Consider the following 21,821-nt stretch of genomic DNA (forward strand, 5'->3'; position numbering starts at 1 on the left):
ATTAAACATGCCAAAGTTTGGCCTTGATGTTCTTAGGCTCAGTAGTCCATGTATACCTGATGTTTAGCAAAGATTGGTTAGTCAGACCTTTAATAGTAATGAGCAACACCACGTGAGACAGTCTGGACCTAGTGTGCCTTTAGGACTTTGTTAAACCAAATGACAATGAAAGGTTACCTGGTTCAAATGCGACTGTGTAATTACACACAGACGCACACACACACACACACACACACACACACACACACACACACACACACACACACACAAAAGCAAATGCTTCTACTTGATCTATGCTGGTGCAGTGAACCTATGTATAGCCTTTAATGTAGCCTACACAAGTATCTCTGTCTACTGCTAGCAGTTATATGTATGCTAGCTGCCTGACGTTGGCCTGTAGTTGGATTTCTGCTTTTAGTTGTTATATACATATATATAAAATTCCCCACTCGCCCCTGCGGGCAGTCAATCCTTCAAGCTCGGGTCCTCTACCACAGCCTGGGAGCTTGAGGGTCCTGCACAGTATCTTAGCTGTTCCTAGGTCTGCGCTCTTCTGGACAGAGATCTCTGACATATATATATATATATATATATATATATATATATATATATATATATATATATATATTACAGCATTTAAAGGAAAGCTGTGATATGTTTGACAGTATAGAAAACAAATACTGATGTTTTGTTATTAACTGCAGCTTGGCGCAGCTGTATTTTTAAGTGCAAACAAAACTGCATTTTCCATCCTTCTTTTCCAGCAGCTACTGACATTGACAACAAAGGAAATTTTAAAGGAAAAGTATATCCCGCCATTTTAGTTTAACAATAACTAACTTCACTCTGTAACTCTTCAAGAATCTGCACAATAAGATTACAATTAAAACATATCTTCAGGCTTTGATTCTGTATTTTGGGTCAAGTTATTTAACGAGCTGCTTTTGCACCATGTAACTACATCATCACGCTGTTTGCTCCTCCTGTCATATGGAGGGCAGCTAGCTGAAATGTTGCAGCGATGCTTGGTGGAGTTGTGTTTGCACATCAGCAGCTGCCAGGATCTCTTCCTTGCACGCTGTCATAGCCAGGCTGTACTCGATAGTGTGTGTTTGAGTCACATGGTTTGTTACTTTTTTGCATATTTTTCCAAGTATTGTGAGATTGTTCAAGAAGCTCAGTTTTGATTGACTAAATGCTCACTGGAGACGGACACGTTTCTGTCTCTCAGTAATATCTTAGCTTGTGCCGTTGTGTGCGCTACGAAATGTAACTGGATGCCGTTGCTTGCTATTATATTGTGTTTTGACATGTTTATATCACCTAAAATGTGTCCTGGTATTATGACAGGCGATATCTGACACACAATACAGAGGTACAAACAGGCCAGTGTCCTACAGAGAAAAGCTCAACACTTGGAGAGGCCATTTGGAAGTGAGGGCACGACTGCCCATAGACGAGGATCAAAGTTAACAAATTGAACTCAAGTCAAAATAATAAGCAGACTTTTGGAAAAGATGTGATTAGTGTTTAGGACAGTGTTTTAGCTTCCTCCCACAGTGCAGACATCTGTTAGCTTCATTGGTGATTCTAATCAACTGTACTCGTGAATGCAACGTGCATAAAGCACTGATGTGCGTGAGATTATTAACATGGGTAATGAGCTAAATGTGGCATGCAGTTAGTTTGAATGGTCAGACTACAAACGCACATAAATGAAATAACAATGTGTGCTTACAAAACTGGCACAACGTAAAACAGCCAAAATGAGCTAAAAACTTGGAGTGGAAGCGTCTTCCTTTAGTCTGTGTCAAACCGATCAGCACGGCCATGATGTTTACTGAGGCTGGGATGTCTGCTCAACTGTTGTTTGTGTTGGAAGTTCTCTGAAATCTTCCTGTGCAAATATCACCCACTTTACAACAATAAAAGAAATTCAGCCCATATTGAAACAAATTAAAATGACAGTGCAACAAGCAAAGTCACACCAGAAACTAACCAAACGTATTCTGAATAGGTCAAATCAAAAAACCTAAAGTTCTACGTTGCTAAGAGAGCAGTAGTAGAGGGGAGTCTGATGGGGGTGTACTAGACCACATTTCAAAGCATTTGTAACATTGTTTTTCAGTTTTAAAGCTAAATGAAATCAAATATTAATAAAACTGTGTTTTCCAATATAAATAGAAAAGTCTTTTGGCAGGACAGTAGAACTCTGGAGCACCTGGTGCTCTTATGTTGGACACTGAATTACAATTCCCATTCATCCTGAGCATCTAACATCTTGTTTGCAGCAGCACAACATTTAGCATCACAGTGTAAGCTCTAGCTAATACGCTCACTTTTCTTTGTTGTAGCCTAACGTACTCTTTTAAAATTACTCATTCACTAATACACTTCAAGGTGCAGACACACACATGAAACCTACCTCATCTAGAAGATACAATGCTATCATCAAAGGGTTTGGTGGGTTTTTGACAGATGTGCATTAAACCATTAAAACATGTCCATGTCTGAAATGGAAATCCATGAGCAAAAAAACGACAACATCCTAGCTAGAAATGATTTTTCACTTTTATTGTATCATGTATGATTGTGTATTTTGTAACAATACTGAAGCATTACAAGGATGAAGTTACTTTATTGTTAAATTAAAGTCTTAATTAGTAATTTAATACGTTTGCTGGAAATTTCCAGGGCGAAATCCATCTAACCTGCTTTTGTGCTTACATTCAGCTAAGACTGTGTCACTATCATGCTGCTGCTGCTTATTTCAGTAGGTTCACGATTCAAACCTGGCAGTGTGTCATCAGTGACAGTAACTCATTACAAAATGAGTTATATTAACGTGCACTTGTAAATGCAAGCTGCACGCATCAATAAAACAAGTTGTTGCAAACTTTTCCTGAAAACTCGTGGTTTTATTTTGAGGCCATATGGCTCACACCTAATGTCCAGTGTCTTAATCAGGGTTCAAGGTTGCTCGTTAGTGTCTTTGTGTTGCTATTCGGCTGCACAGAGTGAAAGATTCTGAGTGTGCAGTGTGCCATTCCAGGGGATTGACAGCATAGTTGACGTGGGGAAAGGACAGAGTGTGGCTGCAGTAGACGCAGCTTTGTGTGCGTGTTAGAACTTCAGTCTTCTCCAGCCAGCTGAAGGACCAACAAGAGCAAAAGCAAGAGGAGCCCACAGAGCGTGTTTGTGACAGAAAACAACCTGCTGTCTGTCCTTTCTCCACAGGACTGACAACCATGCAGGTGCCTTTACTAAACTGCTAATGTGAACAGTTAATGTTCACATTGATTCATAGAGTCTCTGAAAACTACCAGAGGAGTGCAACACTATCCTTTCTAAACATACTCTTTCATTTGTTTTCCTTTGTTTTGCATGTTTTTTGCAGATGGAGCTAAAAAGCATCATCCAACACATGGATCCAAAATGAAAGACTAGGGTGCTCTGCCTTTTAGATTGAATCCTCATTTACCGTATTTTCACGACCATAAGGCGCACTGTGCTAAAAGGCGCAGTCTCAGTTATGTGTGCCCTTACTGTATTTAACACACACATAAGGCGCACTGGATCATAGGGCGCATACAAGTACCGTATGAGTATTTAAAAATAAAGCGGGAGCAAACCTGAATTCGGTACCTTACTCACATTTCTATTGCCGGTAATCGTCATCATCAACAACACACAAGCATACAAGTGTGCGTATTTAAAAATAAAGCAGGAGCAAAACAAAGTTTGGTACTCACATTTTTATCATCAATCAAACCCATCGAAGTCCTCATCCTCTGTGTCTGAATTGAACAGCTGCGCTAAATCTCCATCAAACATGCCAGGTTCACTTTCTTCACTGTCAGAGTCACTTTCCGTGCCGTGCAGCTCCTCGGAAATGATGCCGGCTTTTGCGAAAGCTCGAACAACAGTGCCAGCAGACATGTTAGCCCAAGCATCTACAATCCATTGGCAAATTGTGGCGTAACTCGCCCGGCGCTGCCTTCCACTCTTAGTGAAACTGCGTGGAAAAAACCACCTGGTCTCCTTACATACACCTCCCTCAGCCACTCTTTCATCATTTCCTCATCCATCCAGCCCTTTTCATTTGCCTTAATGATGATTTCTGCTGGAAACTTCTCTTTAGGCAAAGTCTTTCGCTTAAAAATCACCATAGGCGGCAGTTTCTGTCCATTAGCATGGCAGCCAAGCACAACAGTAAAAGAAGACTTTTCAAACCCCGTTGTGCGTATCGCTACCGTGCTGGTCCCCTTCTTCTCCACAGTGTGACTCACCGGGATGTCGAAAGTGAGCGGGACCTCGTCCATGTTTGTGATGTGGCTGGGCTGGATGTTTTTGTCGCCGATGTGTTTGCTGCAGTAGGAGCGGAAGATGGCCAGCTTTTCCTTATAATCCGCTGGAAGTTGCTGCGCTACCGTAGTCCTGGTCCGGATGGAAAAATGGCACAGTTTCATAAAAAGTGAAAGTGAAACTGCTTTTAGCCGAATGGTGACCGTCGAAACGCTTCTCCCGCTCGCTCTTTGCTCGATGATCCACCGCTCGAGTCTTTCCTCCAACTCGAGCCACCTCGCCTTATGTCCGCGGAAACTCAGCTGCGTCTTCTTGACCTGCCGGAGCTTGTTTTCCAGCTTCCTCCATTTGCGAACCATCGATTCGTTAATCTTAAATTCTCTCGCCGCTGCTCGATTTCCATGTTCCTCCGCGTAGCTGATGGCCTTCAGTTTAAACTGTGCTTCGTAAGCGTGTCTCTTTGCCATTTTCAGGGTTGTTAAAACAACGATGTTCCGCATAATGCACATACCTGTTCTTTTATACAGGTATGTGCGATTGTCCCGGTATATACGATCAACGCCCACACTTCACCCTTTAACGTTCTCATGGTGTTCTCTACTACGTCCTCCTTACAACACATAGGGCGCACTGCGCTATAGGGCGCGCCGCACTTTTTGAAGAAAATCTAAGACTTTTAAGTGCGCCTTATGGTCGTGAAAATACGGTAACTGATGTCGTCATAGTTTTGGTTTCTGTGTAAAATTCCTTGTTTGAAATTGTTGAAAAATAGTTTCTTGTCAATATCTTTTGATTGAAAAATGATCATTGGACTGGTGCTTTCATGAAAGCCTCACTGACCCAGTCACATTCATACATGCACTTTTCTGTCTAATGTTCACAAACACACTCATGTTCCAGCTGATGCATCTCGGGTCATCAGCTACCTTTTCAAACTCACTACATGCTGGTGCTTCTTGACTACAGTGCGCTGTTGTCCCAAACAACAGGTGCAGAGCGACTGTGTGGAACATTCCAAGGATTTCATGGACCTGTTTGCTCAGAGCAGTAGCTGTGTTTCTTTGTAATTATCTGTTGTGTATGGAGTGCCTGTAGGACTACTTCAGGAACCAGCTGTGTCACTTATGTAAAGCATTCACAGAATTGAAATCCATAACTCTTGTTGTGCTAGTGGCACACACAGTAGGTGTAACAGTCTGCCATCTGCTGGCATGTTACAGTTACAGTCACACAGCATCAACCTACAAATATGGCATTCCTAATAAACTCTAATGTCTGTGTTAAAAGCTTGGGACAGAGTGGATAACAGACTCAAGAATTAGCCCCATTTTCAAGTGCAAAATAAGTCTGTACAGACGGTGAGAGGCTCTTGTACCAGAGTAATGCATTAGCATTATTAGAGTGAACATTGGTGGTTAGAAAAGAAGCCCAGCGATATTGATGTATGGCCATCCACCTCAGACTTTATCATCTTTGTTCAGATGTGTGTGGCAGGTAGAGGACATTTCCTGGGTTTATTTATCATTTGCTTTCATCATAATTATTGCCACGTTTTAGAGGGGTTTTTGGGGGGGGGGGCTGTAGCTCAGGAGGTAAAGCACATCATCTGCTAATCAGAAGGTTGGTGGTTCGATCCCTGGCTGCTCCAGTCTGCATCCCAAATATCCTTGGGAAGGATACTAAATCCAAGTTGCTGTCTGATGCATCCATCAGAGTATGAATGTCTGTGAATGGTAGATGGAAGGCACTCGCATAGAAAAAGGATTTTGTGGGAATGTCTGAGGCAAGTTGACTAAAGCAAATGCTCAGAGTAGAAAAGCGTTATTTGCAGTTCATTTACCAGATTTTTACACAAGCAAGAAATTTGTGGTCGTCATAGTGCAAACAAAAAAGGAGCCGTTTGCTCAACACACTTTAAATACAGCAACAGTACATGTGGTATGTTACTTCTCTGACAGCCAGTGTTGTGTGAACCAAGAGAAGGGGTCCCAGGTTTGAGTACACCTGGTCACTTTTCTCCATGTCATTCCCCTAACTCGCCCACCTTCCTGTCTGTGGAGAGAGAAACAGAAGTCCAGTTTCTGTAGGATGAAGCTGTGTGTGGTATGATGGATACCAAGAGAACATGAGCTGCTAGTTCCATGAGTTGCATGTCAGTCCTCCGTGTACAGGTACAACACATGTAGTGTTTTATTGTTGGATGTCATGTCAGCGTACAGTAGAGTTGAATAGATCTGACTCTACTCTGATCGCTGGCATGTGTGTATACACATTAATGGTAAAATGTTAAAGGTTTTACATCAAGACATCATAAAAATAATCTGGTCCTTGCTGATCAACATCAGCAGTGATCTCAGAGAAGCGGCTGTTGCTGCCCATCAGTCTGAAGGTGATGCAATGGCTCATTCAAAGCTCACCAGTTTCAATGAACTGAAGCAAAGCTGTATGAAGAGTGGACCAGAACTCCTCCACAATAATGTGAGAGACTGAAATCATACAACCTACTGAATCATAGGCTGGGATCCTTGATTTTATTTGTTTTTTTGTAAACATTTGAACATTTTAAACCATTCAGCACCATCGGGCTGCAGCCGAGAGAGTAAAAACTAAGCTGTGCAAGTTAGAACATGCATTTAATGGGACCATCAGATTCTCCCATAGATTAATGATAAAGTTGTAATAATATTAAGAAGTCTGTTAATTCACACAAGTGACCTTTTTGCAGGCTTTCTTGCTGCCTTTAAATAGGCCACACTTTATTTGTTTATTTATTTTTCCAGTCTTACTGACCAAAGCGATTCAAACACACATTCATACAGCGCTTTGAACACTACACTCCTGTACGTGCCATTCCTCATACACAGCTGTGTTAGCTGCGTTCTGTATTATGTTTCTATGAGTGAAGTTTACTGTAAAATCACTCAGCTGCTGATACAGTTACCAGTGTAACTGGTCAGATGATGCCAATCCCAGCCCATTTAACATCACCTAGACCGTTAAACTGTGCGTTGACTTAAGGCGCCACAATTCATCGAGTAACACATTCATTATAAAAATCTTTGAGGCAAAACGTTTTGCTTCGATGCTTTTTTCAAAACATTGTGTTGTTATCTTTTCAGATTTAAAGTGAAATAAAATAAAATATTATATGAATACAACTTTTTTTGAATACAAAAATAACAGTTTTTTTTAAGGCCAGTGAAACTGAGCCGCTGACCTGGGGCGGTGAACATTTAATTATTATGAATTATTAACATGTACACCTTAAGAACTTATTGTTTTCAGCAGCACAAAATTTAGCATCAAAGCTCAGAGTAAACCTCAGGATTCACATGTGCTCGCCTTTGTTCACTGCAGCCAGGTGTGCAGACACACAAACACAAGCCCTGCTGAGGACCAGGTTATTTTCTATTATTGTATCAAACCTTAGAAGGTGAAAGGTGGTGTCTTTGTGTTTGCCATAATGAGGAGGCCTTTCTTCACTGGGCTGTAGTGGGAACAGTGTTTGCTTTACACGACCAACTTGTTCTGACTGTGGTGTGTGTTGCTGTGCTGCCTGAGGTAACTCCTCTTTGTTTCTCTCATTATTGAAACAGCAGTCAGGAAAGGAATAGAAAAGATGGCTGTTTGAGATGCACTGAAGTCGTGAAGCGAGAAAGTGAGGGATGAATGAATGATGGATGGATAAGTAGGACAGAAGGGAGTGAGATTTGAGAAAGTAGGAAAGATGACGAGGAGAAGAGGGGGAGGAGAAAGCGGCTGGTAGGGTGGGTTGAGTTGCTAGGGGAGAGTATGTCAGAGTGTTGCTGAGAGCCAGGACTGCTATTGGAAGCTACTTGCTTAGCAGGGGAGAAGGAGAAGAGGAGAGAGAAGTAGCTAATGAGTATTGTAGCCTGGCTGCTGAGACAGCACTGGGTTTATTTATAGAGTGCTGGCCAGCCAGCCCTTAGATACCAACAGCGAATCAGCTGAGAGAGAAAGAACGCGCTTCAACCAATGGCAGAACAGGCGCGAGGGGGGGGCCGAGTGAGGAAGTGCTGTGACTGCCTCTCAGTCTCTTAAAGAGACTGTGCAGGTTTCTCAGTACTAGGCAGATATTCTCTCTCTCTCCCTCCAGGAGTGTCATGTTTGTAAGCAGGCCAGGACCTGGACCACAACAGTCCCACACTGAATCACTGTTTCTACCTCATCACACAAGCAAGCACACGCAGTTCAGCACAGAGCTTCGAAGCTACTCACAGCTTTCTAGGCCCTTCATCCAGCCGCACACCTCCGTTTACGTTCTCATTGAGCCATTTAGAAAACGATGAACAGAAGAGCTCTTCATATTGTGGATGGAAGGTGATAGTGGGGGCAAGCCTAGAATTGCAAGTTGTTTTTCCATGTTGACATGCTTGCCCTGATTAGAAATAGATATGGTGGATATACTTGAACCATGAAGCCATGAAATCTCTTTTACTTTGATGTAGTGAACGCTGGACTTTAAGCATGACTGCTGCTTTCCAAATTGTTGTTGTAAAGCGCTTTGAGTGCTCACATAGAGTAGAAAAGCACTAAATAAGAACCACTTGCCATTACCATGATGATCTAAACTGATGTTTGGCCTTTTCCATGAGGCCCACAATCAGCAGCTTTAGCTTTTCTGACCTGTATTCTCATCAGAGGATGGGCCAATCAACACTGGGCACCTCCACTAACAACATGTTGTTTCTTAAACTTAAACTAGTCAGCTCTCAGTACTTCCTGTGATTTGGAGTTAAAACTTTGCTTTCACCAGGTTCAGTTGAGTCTTAATCGTCTTCTAATATGCTAGCCACCTATCATCATTTCTGGTGCACTGCCTACTGTGTCTAATGCATCACAGTTTACACTTTGTAAAGAGGGATACAGATCCAGGCTCCATATTGAGATAAGTAATTCCAGTTGCATTCCCAAACAGTATTTCCATTTCTTACTTGCGGTAGCTTCCTATCACTGCACGCTTACTAGAGGAAGCAGTGCTTAAACAATGGAAAAAACACAAACTTTGTCCAAAAACCTCTCATGTTTAACTGTTTTCCACTTTTTCTTTGGTCATTTTAGCCTTTTTGGCCAGGGTGAAGGGAGTATCTGCCATCAAACAAGAAGACAGCCGCATGTAGCTATGATGATGTTTGCTAGTTCACCTTACATGCATTAATGTAATAACGTGGTTAGCCTACTCAACGTAAATTACACACGAACAACATTAAGCTACTCACGCAGAGAAGAACGGCTGGTTACTACCGTTTATGTCAGAACCGGTGCCATCCCTACTTGTAAACGTTTGAGTTCATGGTAGCTCCTCTGTTTTTGTCGCTGGTGTGATTACATCACTGAAGTTTTCTGCTCCATTTTAGTTTCATCCCATTTTGTGTACCGAGTACTTTTTTCATTTGTATCTTAAGTAACAATATCGAATTATTATATTTAAGTAAATAAAATAAACACAGCAAAGGATGATTTTGACCATCAGTATTATTATATTCTCTTAAGTAAAAATCAGATGTTTTATACTCTACGTCAGATTCTGGCCAGTAGACCAGTGTTAGCTGTGCTGTCTGAATAATGAAGACAGTGCAGGGCAGAGCTTGACAACGCGGTCAAAATGCCTACTGTATGTAACGGATTTTTTCTAGTTTAGTTTAGGTGTAGGTGTATCATTTAAAAGACGTGCCTGTGCTGAAGAGGATGGCAGCAGCTACATCTCTGTTGGTTTGGCCTCTCGTTGACCTGATGTGAACATTCTTGAATGGTTTCGACCTGATTATCTACAGAGCACCGTGTGGAGTTGCGTGTCACCTGAAGGAGGCAAAGACCCGAGAATTTCTAATTTGATCCCATTTTTAGTGACTCTGCGTAGTGAGCGGCCTTATTTTTAACCACATATCTAAATAACACTTTTCTATTTTGGTTTTGGTATTTGCCAGCTGGCAGAAGGGAGACATGTTGGAGCGCTTCTTATTGCGTCTCTCATCCTGAGAATAGTAAGAAGAGCAACCTTTATCACTCATCTCATTCTTGTGACTTAACTGGAGGAAGAAACATGGTCAGCAGCTGGGCCACTCCCTGTTTATTCTAAAACCGTCATTAATTATGTAAAAGGACCGGGAGTATTATAAGTCACACGTCCTGTTTTGGTAGCTAGTTGACTTACTGTGCTATGTTGAGTAGGTTCATGGCCGAGCTGAAGACACTTAAACTGTGATATTTAAATAAAAGGGTCGCTCAGCAAATGTATTTTTACCTGACCTTTCTATGAGGCTCACGGAGTCAGACACAAGACACAACGTCCTGATAGATCTATTGTTCTGATCGGGTGTTTGTATGAATTGAATTGTTGCTCTGGGTCTGAGCCTTAAATGCATAACTAGAAGGATGAACAGAAATGAAATGAATATGAAAATGGCACCAGTGCACTTGGTTTGCACTTCCAAACACCTGTTTGTTGCTTGGCCAGAGAAGCAAACGTACTTTGCATACTGTTGGCAACACCTACAATAACTGTTCAAAAGGACTGATGCAACATGCAAAAGGTGTGCAGAAATTATTTATTATTATTAGGGAGAGAGATTGAGGGGGAAAGATGTGTAGCAGGTGACCAAGGACAGAAATGGAAAAGTCCAAAAAAGTTCAGAAGTGGGCTGAGAAGATGGACAGAGTGGACAGAGGAGCTGATGAATGTAGAAAATGGGGAAGCCAGGGCAGCTATGAAATGTGGAAAGGCGATTGGTCCAAATTGCATACCTGTGGAGGTGTTTGGGATAAATATTGCTTAACACAATCCTGGAGAGCGAGATATTTAAATAAAAGGTGGCAGTCTTCATGAACAACCATGATGTCCGGAGCTTTTAAGAAAAGAGGCGATGATCAGTGAGCAGCAGCATGGCTTGATGCTGAGAACTACAGATGTGATGTTTGCATTGGGAATATTAATGCAGAGCTATAGAAGAGGTCTGAAGGAGCTTCACTGTGTCTGTGTGAGGAACTGTTGTACTGCATGAGGAGTGGCAGAGAAGATTGTGAGGGTGGTGCAGGACATGTATGAGGACAGTGGTGAGGTGTGCAAAACGAGTGACATATGGGTTCGAGGTGGGGGTGGAATTACATCAGAGATCTCCTCTAAGCCTCTTCTAGTTTGCAGTGGTCATGGACTGGATGGACTGATGGTTTGTGCAGTGGGTATACTGGACAAAGGATGTTGAAGATAATGTTCGTTTGTGCTCCATTTCAAGAGCTCATTAGAACGTGTGCAGCGTTTCATGATGTGCACGCAAGGGAGGATCTTCCCTCGAACATGGCTTAAGTGACAACATTAGGCTTGTAGCTATTGACTGTTTCAGCAATCGAGTATTCCCATGTTTAACTGAGTAATTGGGTAAGAAATATTTTTGGTGCATGCCAGAGAACAAACTAAGCCATCGAGTCCGAGGAATCGTCTGTAGGCCTCCGAGACAGGATGGTGTGGAGGCACAGGTCTGAGGGTGGAGACAGCAACGCTGGAGCTCCCAGTGAGCACGGAGGGCTCCAGCTTTGTTACATGGAAGAAGTCTGAGCACTTCATTAGTCGTGGACGCCTGCAACGAGCTGGAGTTGAGTTTGTCATGCAGATAATCAAAGAACCCTGTAATGCAAGTAACAACATAATTGTAACTGTAATCTGATTACTAAATTTAATACAGTAAAACATTACATTACTGTGTTGCTGAAAAATGTAAAACAGCACTGTAACTGTGTTTTACCTGGGATCACGGTTTTGCTCACACAGCTGAAGAGACCATTTAAAATGGTTCTTTCCTCAGCTGTCTTTATGTGCACACACTGTCCAGCTTCGGGTTTTTTACATGCAGGTCTGTTAAGTATCAAACAAAACACTCTGGGAATGGTCAGGTATAAGGACTGGACTAAGATGAGACCGTGTCCAGAGAAAGACCTTCAGAAAAGCTGGAGAACTATTTCTCAAGGCTACTTTAAAACAACAAGAACGTCGATATATAGAAATGACAGTCTCAGCCAAATATGGACTCTGACCATGAAGTAACACATGCAATCAGGAGAAAAGGCTGATTACGTGTGGAAAAGACCAATCTAGGGGTGTGGCAGATTATCCAGTTAGGTGGTTGCTTTAGCTATGCAGCAGCTGTAAACGAGGGCTGCAACTAACGATTATGTTGATAGTCAGCTAATCTGCCTAATTGTTCTTGGATCGGTCGATTAGTCAACTGTAACCTCCTGTTGTAGGCTGCCCCCCTGTAAATATCGCCCTGTTGTCTCATCCCACAGCAAATTAATTATTAGGTAATACAAATCAAAGCGTGAGTAGTACTTAAACAAAAGTAATGTGCAGATAGGAAACTATGGATGTTCTGTTCTTAAGTTCAAACTTCAACTTAAAAATTTAAATATAATTTTTTGTCCAGTTTCCAAAGTTCACAGATGATTCCGGTCGTGAATTCACAACTGCAGCGTTCCCAGCTGCTGATAACCATGTGTGAGATGACTTGGTGCATGAGCCTCTTTACAGGACAAACCCATCTGTACGCCTCCAGAAGGTGTAGTGTTCAACACCAATTAAATTGCTTAACTGATTATATATATAATTAATTAATGATATAGGCCGACCCACAGATTAACAAGCTAACGTGAGGTGGAAGAGGTTTGCTATTCAGAATCAAGCAGAGAAGAACAAAACCTCAGATGAAATGACCGTACACAAACATGAAGGTGTCAGCGTGAGCGTTCAGAGCTGATGCTCCAGCGTGCCGTGTTTAAATGCTCGTGCGCTGCAGCAGCGTGCACAGTCACGTAGTTTTTGGGAAATCCTTTTTCTTCCTCCTGTTTGGCGGTTCGCAGACGATACAGGCGATACTGCCCCACGGCTTCCTGTAGTGTAACTGCAGTCACAAAAACACATTCACCTGGTTTTAAGTATGACATCATAGATTATGGCGACGAATCGTAGCAGCCTACTGTAGACATAGTCTTGTGAGGTTTTTTCCACTGGTTCAGATACACGTCCTTGTCTGATGGTGTAAAAAGTTTCACACATAATATTTGGACTTGGTCCAGTTAGAAGCTTCAGAGTTTAAAATCTCTGTTGTGAGCTGTTCTCTGTGAAACTGCTGATTCGTCTTCTTTACTCAACCAAAAGGGAACACAAATATTAGCTTAGTAAAAACTAGCTGCTTGAAAGTTATTTTTCTGCAAAGGTAACTGAACATTGTGTTATATTAATATGATAAGAAAACAATATCAAGTCCACACGTCATAGTAGACGTGTGGGATGAAGGATGCAGTGTTGATGGTGATGAGCGTGGTGCATGGGCGTGCAGGAACAAAACAATAGTAGTTCTGATGTTCCCATAATGCAAACAAAGGTGTCGGGGTTCCCCTGTCTAATCATCTCTCTCTGTCTTCTTAGGTGTAAGCAGCTCAGGATGTCCGCCCACCTCCTCCTCCTCCTCCTCCTCCTCCTCCTCCTCCTCCACTGCCCAGGGCTTCTCCCTCGCTGAGCCAGCCATGACCAGCCAGCACTCACATACACACCCCTCCTTCAGCTCCATCCACTCCATGGCCGAGCAGCAGCAGGTACCACACGCAGCAGCAGTCCCACCACGCATGCCTGTGGGCCAGTGCCAGAGGGATGCATCAACATTTTGTATTCATTTTAGATGTTCAAACGTTGTTGCTTTGCAGAGCTACTGAACATGAAATGTCTGCGAGGTCATGAAGGTTTAATGACACGTGCTATTCAAAAGGATCCGTCCCTAAGCTGGACACTTCCTGAGGCACTGCCCCCACAGCCAAAGTCTGCGGTAGCTACTGTTACCATCAGCTGTGATGCGGGTACTCTGTGAAGATTTACAGTCACTCTGGGGTCAGCGTTGTATTCTGTAACTTTAAACATCTGGATCTGTTCCTCCTTTGCACATACTGCGAACTGCAGGGAGGAGGCAGGGCGTTCTCACCCACGATGTTCACAGTGGGGATGTGTATATATGCGGGTGTTACTGGGGTTATTAAAAAAATCATGTAGCAAATTGTAATGAAGAATTTCTGATGGATGCATAAAAGGAAGAGAACGTGTAGACTATGAGTTACTTAATAGTGGAAAGAGGGTGGGATTAAATAAGCTTATGCTTCCTCCGCCTTTTTAACATGTAAATGATTTATAATGATTCTTATTTTGTTTTCTTTGTCTCAGTTGTTATTGTCGTTATACTATTTTAACATGTTCAGAAATACATCTCCAACCAGGTTTCAGCAAAGTAAAGAGGAAAGCACGTAAACCTATTCATGCCTAACACTTACCCTACTGCTATATAAGAACCAGAACCATTCAAACTGAAAGTAGGTTAACCTTTAAGATAACACGACTACTCTAAATATCTCTAAATGTAACCAGGATTTTTCTAAGCTGACGAGAACGATTTCAGAGGCATTTTGAAGTTGATGATTAAAATATGTTTCCTGGCTCAGTGGGTCTCAGTTTTGAGATGTCTCCACTTTATGTGTTACAGATTCACCCAGTACAGCTAAAGTTAGAAGATAGACGTTTGCTTCGCGGTCACTGTAATCGATACTGACATTTGTATGCCAGGTCTCCACCCACATCTTATCCCTCAAAATGTAAACACTTAAGGTGTTTTCATAGCAAACAGCTACCGGGCATTGTGGGTCTTCTGTAAACTGAAGCGACAGCAGCAGCAGGGCACATCATAATCATCTCCCGGCTGTCTCATACACAATTTGCTTCTGATCCTGATCTCAGGTCCTACCGGCCTGTATGCCAAAGGGCACTGCTGCTCTCCTCACACAGCTAAATAGAACAGACTGTAGTTTACATTAGTGAACAGTGGTAATGATATGAATAAATATCGCTAACTAGTATGAGCAAAGTTGGAGTCTGCAGTTGATCCAATAGTGGTTACTAACTGCTCGTGGATTCCTCAGGAAAGCTAATGCCATGGGTCAGAAACGAATAATGTTATACCTCATCTAGGAGAAAATGATGGGTTCATCTAGGGCTGTGCGATATGTCCAAAACCTCATATCCCGATATGAGACATCTATCGTCCGATAACGATATAAATCACAGAAATGTAACATTTTCTGTAAACTCTGTGAATCTCGGGCAGCTCGACCTGCGTGAAGTGTTTCCAGCTGTGCGTCATGTAGCTGGAGTCGAGTTTTAACCGATGCATGAAACGATACATTTTTAGACATAAGTTGTAACGGCGCCGTTTCTTTGTGAGTATTTATTACACGGCGTGCTGCGGGGAAAAGCCTGTTCTAACGTCTGAGTCTAAGCTTTATTTTTTAGCACCTGGCGGCTCTTTTTTACTTCTCATCCATAAATAATCTGCTCTTTCACGTGATTCGGTTTATTTTGAAAAGTCTCAACAGGATCTTGAGCTTTATTCTGAAAAGTGTATGTGGAAAATAAACATGCGGACACACGATGGTGTTACCGTCATTGTTGCTAACCACAACACATACAAACAGGCGCTTGTCCGTCCGTGGTGTGGTTTTATTAAATATAAGAGAAAGAGAGAACTTTAAGAAATTAATAATAACTACAGTGACCATCAGAACCATGAACAAATATTGCCGTAAACGGTTTATTTTGCGACACCACGAAACAAACGACAGCGTAAAATGAAACGACAGACGTTTTTATATCGTCATCCGATATATATGGTTATATCGAACAGCCCTAGATCCATCTGAACCAGCTACAGATGCTCACGATCCCAAACACAGAACCTGTTTGTGATGAGCACCTACGCATCAAACAAGTTAAAGTGCAGAAATGTCTTTCAGCACACATTCATGAGTGTGGGGCTCAGTCGACCGAGCCGTAGCTCTGTAATGTGTGCAACAAACCTGCAGCAGCTTGTAGTTCTCTGGTCAGAGGTTGCCACAACAACTTGTCCAAGGTATTGATGGTACCCGGTATTTTAAAAACAAAAGCATATAGAGTTTCTTTGATGCTGCCATGTAGCAACCACCAAGCTAACAGCCACATCTCAGCTGTGTAACCACATGAAAACTACAAGAGGTAACAATACTGTGATTTTCCCAAATGTTGTTGTAGGTAATGTTTTTCCAGCTGTTGCCCAAGCTGTTGTTGGTCTGCGACCTTAGCTCTTTGCTGCTGCTTCCAAACTGGAAAGAGCAACAAATTGTGCTCCAGTCTGTAAAGAACTTCCATTCCACTCAAATGGTGATGTCACAGTCCCAAGCTCTTCCACATATTAGAGCCTGACGTTATCTTTTTGTAAGTGTACCAGCATTGGAATTTATAAAGAAGCAATCAAGCGACGTGGCTACCCTAATGTGGCTCTTCTGGCCTCAGTGTGACTTTCAGCAGGTACTAAGGCTAGGAAGAGCAGTGTTGGTTCTAATGCGTTACAAAGTAACAAAGGTTCTTGGGTGATCTGCACTCGGGTGGATAGAAGAAACATCAAAGATGCTTTTTTTCTTCCTGCACGCTCCTGTTAAAGGTCAGCTGATTTCAGTTCATGTACAGTGGGAGGAAAATGGTGGAGCAGTCTACAGCAGATTGCTTTTATTACACTAAAGGACGCCAGCGCTATGGTAAAGTGCAAGCTGCACTGTGCTGCTAACACAACTTCAGCTCTCTGCAAACATCTGCACAGACCTCATGCTAACGCTAGGCTAGCCAAGAACCCAGAGTGACGTTAAAGCTGAGTGTTTGCAAACTTCTGATCTTCAACAGGTGACAAACAAATGAGCAGTCAGGCTACCTGTGCATGTTTCGAAAGTAGAAGCTCTGTGGCGATCACTTGCATTACATTTAAGAAAAGTAACAAATAATGTGTAATAGATTCCTTTTTTGACTAACGAACACCAACAGGCTGGGTTTACCAGCTGAGCTGTGTTCCAAGCCTCGATATAGTCCTGACCTCTGGGTCACTAACCAGAACTAGTCTCATTTCTACAGGTACTGGCTGGACACTTGCTTAGAGAGCTCAGACACCTCAGAGGGGCTCAAAATATGAGTTGTTACACCTCTAATTAGTAAAGGAGCAGGTTTAGGTGGTTCAGCTGTGTGACCTTCTCTCTGCCTCCTATGTGAGGTGATTCAGGCTTGTCCTAGACAGTCATTGCTTCCCAAACCCAGACGAGCAGCAGAAGACAGATAAAAACTAAAAAGCAAGAAAAGATGAGACTAACTCCCTTCAACTGTGTTATGAGTGTTGCTGTTGCATAGTTTGTCCACCAGAGGGCACTTTGCAGTTTCCCTGCAACAACACTTGATCCAAGCAGAACATCAGTCAGTAATCCTCCTCTTTCTGTTTCTGAGGTGAGGAATCTGTCAAAAAAAGGACCAAGTATTAAAATCTTAATTTAAAAATCCTCAGTCAGTCAGATTCTGTTACCTGACCTTTTAAGAAACTGGCCTGTATGTGAATAAAAAACGAGTGTGTGCTTTGCCTGATGGTCTGTGCTCCCCTCAGACTACCAGCAACTTAGTTTGTATTGAGTTGTTTTTTGTTAAAAGTTGGTGCAGTGGAACAACTTATCATGTATTAGTTGTAATAGCAAACTAATACAGTTGGTACAAACTGCAAAGGTTATTGATGTGCACTCACACAGAATGAACACATTTGTTTTTAGTGTGAAGCTGTCCTGATACACACATGAGGAACATCTCCTGCATCAAACCTGAGACGAGTTTGTGAAACGTTGTTGTTCTCTGTAGGTGCTGTCTGATATGACCATACTCCAGCGGAGAATTCCCCCTAGTTTCAGAGACCCTGCCAGCGCTCCATTGAGAAAACTCTCTGTTGACCTCATCAAAACTTATAAGCACATCAATGAGGTATGAAACAGTAACATTACACACACACACCCTTTTATTTTGTACTTTAAATTGTGTCGCCATGATTTCCTGGAGACTTACTGTAAACCTTACATGTGATTTACCTAAAAATGGAAAATGTAACTGTCTAAACAGATTCTGGTCCCACTGCATTTGTAAAAGCTGGACCACACACACAGTCACAGTCCAAAAGTTCAGAGGACATCACCTTAAATTTCCTGGAGACTGACTGTAAAGAGATTGCTATCTTGGCTAACCAACCGGAGGGATAGATGCAGCTATACCAAGTGATAGCAGCATCACAAGAAGGTTGAGAAATGCCAACAGCTGGGTGAGGATCGCAGGAAGACGTGGAAGATGATGGCAACAGTGGTGCCTGTGGTAACTGGACCACTGACCCCCAAACTGGGCCAGTGGCTTCACCAGATTCCAAGAAACGACATCTGAGATCTCTGTCCAGAAGAGTGCAGACCTCGAAACAGAACAAGCTTTTATAGCAAGGAAACAAAATATTCTCTGAAGCAAGGAAACCCTCAGCAGCGCTGATCTATAGTTTTTCATCCATGAAATGGGCCGATCGTGGCTCAAGAGTTGGGTGTTCGTCTTGTAACCGGAAGGTTGCCGGTTCGAGCCCCAGCTTGGACAGTCTCGGTCGTGGTGTCCTTGGGCAAGACACTTCACCTACCGCCTACTGGTGCTGGCCAGAGGGGCCGATGGCGCGATATGGCAGCCTCACTTCTGTCAGTCTGCCCCAGGGCAGCTGTGGCTACAACTGTAGCTGCCTCCACCAGTGTGTGAATGTGAGAGTGAATGAATAGTGGCATTGTGAAGCGCTTTGAGGGTCTCGAAAAGCAATGCAATCCATTATTATTATTATTATTATACTTGTGCGCCACAGGTCATTGATGTGAACGTCATTTTTTGCACTGAAATCCAGCATCCACTTAAGAGACGACTAATCTAGGCAGTTCTGCTGTTACACCCCGAGAAGAACAGAGCAGTAACAGCTGGTTGCTGGTGCACAGGTTATTTGGGTTTGTTGCTTTCAGATGTACTGTGAAGCAGAGCCTGAGCTGTGTTTGTGTCCACAGGTGTACTATACTAAGAAGAAGCGGCGGGCCCAGCAGGTCCCTCCTGAGGACAGCAGCACGAAGAAGGAGAGAAAAATCTATAACGATGGCTATGACGATGACAATTATGACTACATTGTGAAAAATGGAGAAAAGTGGCTGGACCGCTATGAGATAGACTCACTGATTGGGAAAGGCTCTTTCGGACAGGTGAGGTCTCCACAAGAAACATTCTCCACTTCTGTTACTACTGCGGACGCAAAGTCCAAAATGTCTGAACTAAAGTTATTTGACGGCTTCTGCCGTTAGTGAAATTTGGCCGTGTCTCTGTGAAAAGTTGAAAGTAAACTCTGTGTGAAGGATTAGTAAAAGCTGTCATGTACAGAGCTAAAGCGTCGGTATGGCTAACCCAGCGACAGCCAGCAGCACATCTGAAGGTCACTGATTACAGCAAACAAACCAACGTGCTCTTACAGGGAGCTGCACTCAGTAATTGTAATCAGTAGATTGCGTTACATTAAGAAATCAAAGGCAAAGCCATTGTTGTTATGACACAGGCTACATGTATTGTGTACATGACAGGACAAAGTCAGACAGGAAGTGTTTGGCTGTCCTTGAACTGAGTGATTCACTACCTGTGATGTAACATGTGTTCATGTGTCCACAGGTGGTGAAGGCCTACGACCACCATGAGCAGGAGTGGGTTGCCATTAAGATCATTAAGAACAAAAAGGCTTTTTTGAACCAGGCACAGATAGAACTACGCCTGCTGGAGCTCATGAACAAGCACGACACTGAGATGAAATATTACATAGGTAAGATACACACTCTGTACACTGCTGTACAACACAGCTTCTCTTGGTTCATTACAGACGCACAGGGGGCCCTTTACTACATTTATTCTCTGTGCACACACATCTGTTAGTGTGCACACGCACTGTTGCTAACACTGGCTGCTGAACAGCAGAAATCCAACATGCGAGGTATTTAGAGTGTGCGCTCTCCTATCATGCTGAGGCTGTTTAAGTACAAAGATCTGTCTATGCAAGCACTTACTACCTGCATTTGAAATGACAAATAACAAATAACAAATCTGTCCCGTTAATGTTGACATAGATGGGAATGACGAATAATCAAAAAACATATTAAATATTTCACCTCACCTTTGACACCTGAAACTGAAACGTCTCAAAACTGTGGTATTTTTAAACGATTCAGTGGATTAACTTTTCCCCATGTCTCCCATTTGTCTCTTTGTGTCTGTCTGTCAATCTGTCTCTGTGCAGTCCACCTGAAGCGTCACTTTATGTTTAGGAACCATCTCTGTTTGGTGTTTGAGTTGTTGAGCTACAACCTGTACGATCTGCTGAGGAACACCAATTTCAGAGGAGTTTCCCTCAACCTCACCAGGAAATTTGCACAGCAGCTCTGTACAGGTGGGTGCATAGAGACGACATGCAGCTGCAACACTGTGGCTGAGCGTTTGTACTTGTGATTCCACAAAAGGTGCTGGAAGCATGTGTGATAGTCGTGGTCTGTAGTTACGCTTAAACAAAGCGCTGACCGTGAACGACTGAGCCAATCACGGCGAGCGTTTTAAAACTGAGCACACAGCTGGCACCACAAAGTAACAATAACACATTTGAATAAATGGTTGTAAATGTGGTGTGGTTGGGCAGCACGGCGGTGACTAGCCTCACAAGGAGACGGTCCTCAGTTCGATTCCACTGTGTGGAGTTTGCACGTTCTCCCGTTCTGGCGTGTTCTCTCCGGTGCTCCGGCTTCCCCCCACAGTCCAAAGCAGTTAGTGGGGTTGGGTTAGTGGCCTAACCCTGCAGCCTCTCTCATCCAAGGTTCACACCTTCAGCTCTTAAGGATGGAAACAGCAATCCCTGCTACTGTTTACATGTTTATCAGGGAATAAAAAGATGTTAAACAGTTCAGTTATTCATGTGTAGTGAGGCAGGTGTCTGAATACATTTACTGATCGATATGTAAACACTGGTAATAATTCTAGAAATGTGCAGTAAATGCAGGTTTAATGCTGATGATGTGCACTTATTTAGACTATACGTGTCTTCAGTTTGCATAATATTGTTGACACATGTTGGTGTTTTGTCTACAGCACTATTATTCCTGGCCACTCCGGAGCTGTCAATCATCCACTGCGACCTGAAACCAGAGAACATACTGCTGTGTAACCCCAAGAGATCAGCCATCAAAATAGTTGATTTTGGATCCTCCTGCCAGCTTGGACAGAGAGTGAGCACACTTACTCCAGATATGATTCTTTATAAACGCTGCTCACCTACTAGGATCACTCCCCGTTACTCACAACGTTCACATTTGGAAAATATATCAAGTAGCGTGGCTTGCACGATGGCAGAATAATTAGGACTGTTGGCTCATGATAAGAGGTTTCCTAGTTTTTGTGTGGGTTTCCTCCCACTGCCCAAAGACAGGTTAGGTTAGCTTTAGTGGGAATGGAGAAGAGACACAGCTGTCATCATCTCATCGGCATGAATGTCATGGGAACTTTGGGCTTTTTAAAAATTTTACTGTCCTTTTTCCGTGATGGA

The 21,821-nt window shown here is 42.8% G+C and overlaps 1 protein-coding gene across 2 annotated transcripts in view; it reads left to right on the forward strand.

The window, feature by feature from the left end:
- dyrk1b (dual-specificity tyrosine-(Y)-phosphorylation regulated kinase 1B) overlaps nt 1-21,821 on the forward strand; it is a 59,202-nt gene that overhangs the window by 28,685 nt on the left and 8,696 nt on the right. For both annotated transcript variants that reach the window (XM_085366099.1, XM_085366098.1), the window contains exons 2-7: nt 13,745-13,911; nt 18,053-18,172; nt 19,264-19,452; nt 19,910-20,057; nt 20,529-20,678; nt 21,368-21,504. In XM_085366099.1, the coding sequence (XP_085222225.1) occupies nt 13,843-13,911; nt 18,053-18,172; nt 19,264-19,452; nt 19,910-20,057; nt 20,529-20,678; nt 21,368-21,504 (813 nt within the window). In that variant the 5' untranslated portion in view covers nt 13,745-13,842. The remainder of the gene's footprint in view (nt 1-13,744; nt 13,912-18,052; nt 18,173-19,263; nt 19,453-19,909; nt 20,058-20,528; nt 20,679-21,367; nt 21,505-21,821) is intronic.

This window comes from Diplotaxodon limnothrissa, linkage group LG11, assembly GCF_057381915.1.
Source record: "Diplotaxodon limnothrissa isolate DT_005_m linkage group LG11, D_limnothrissa_male_GT1.1, whole genome shotgun sequence".
NCBI lineage: Eukaryota > Metazoa > Chordata > Actinopteri > Cichliformes > Cichlidae > Diplotaxodon > Diplotaxodon limnothrissa.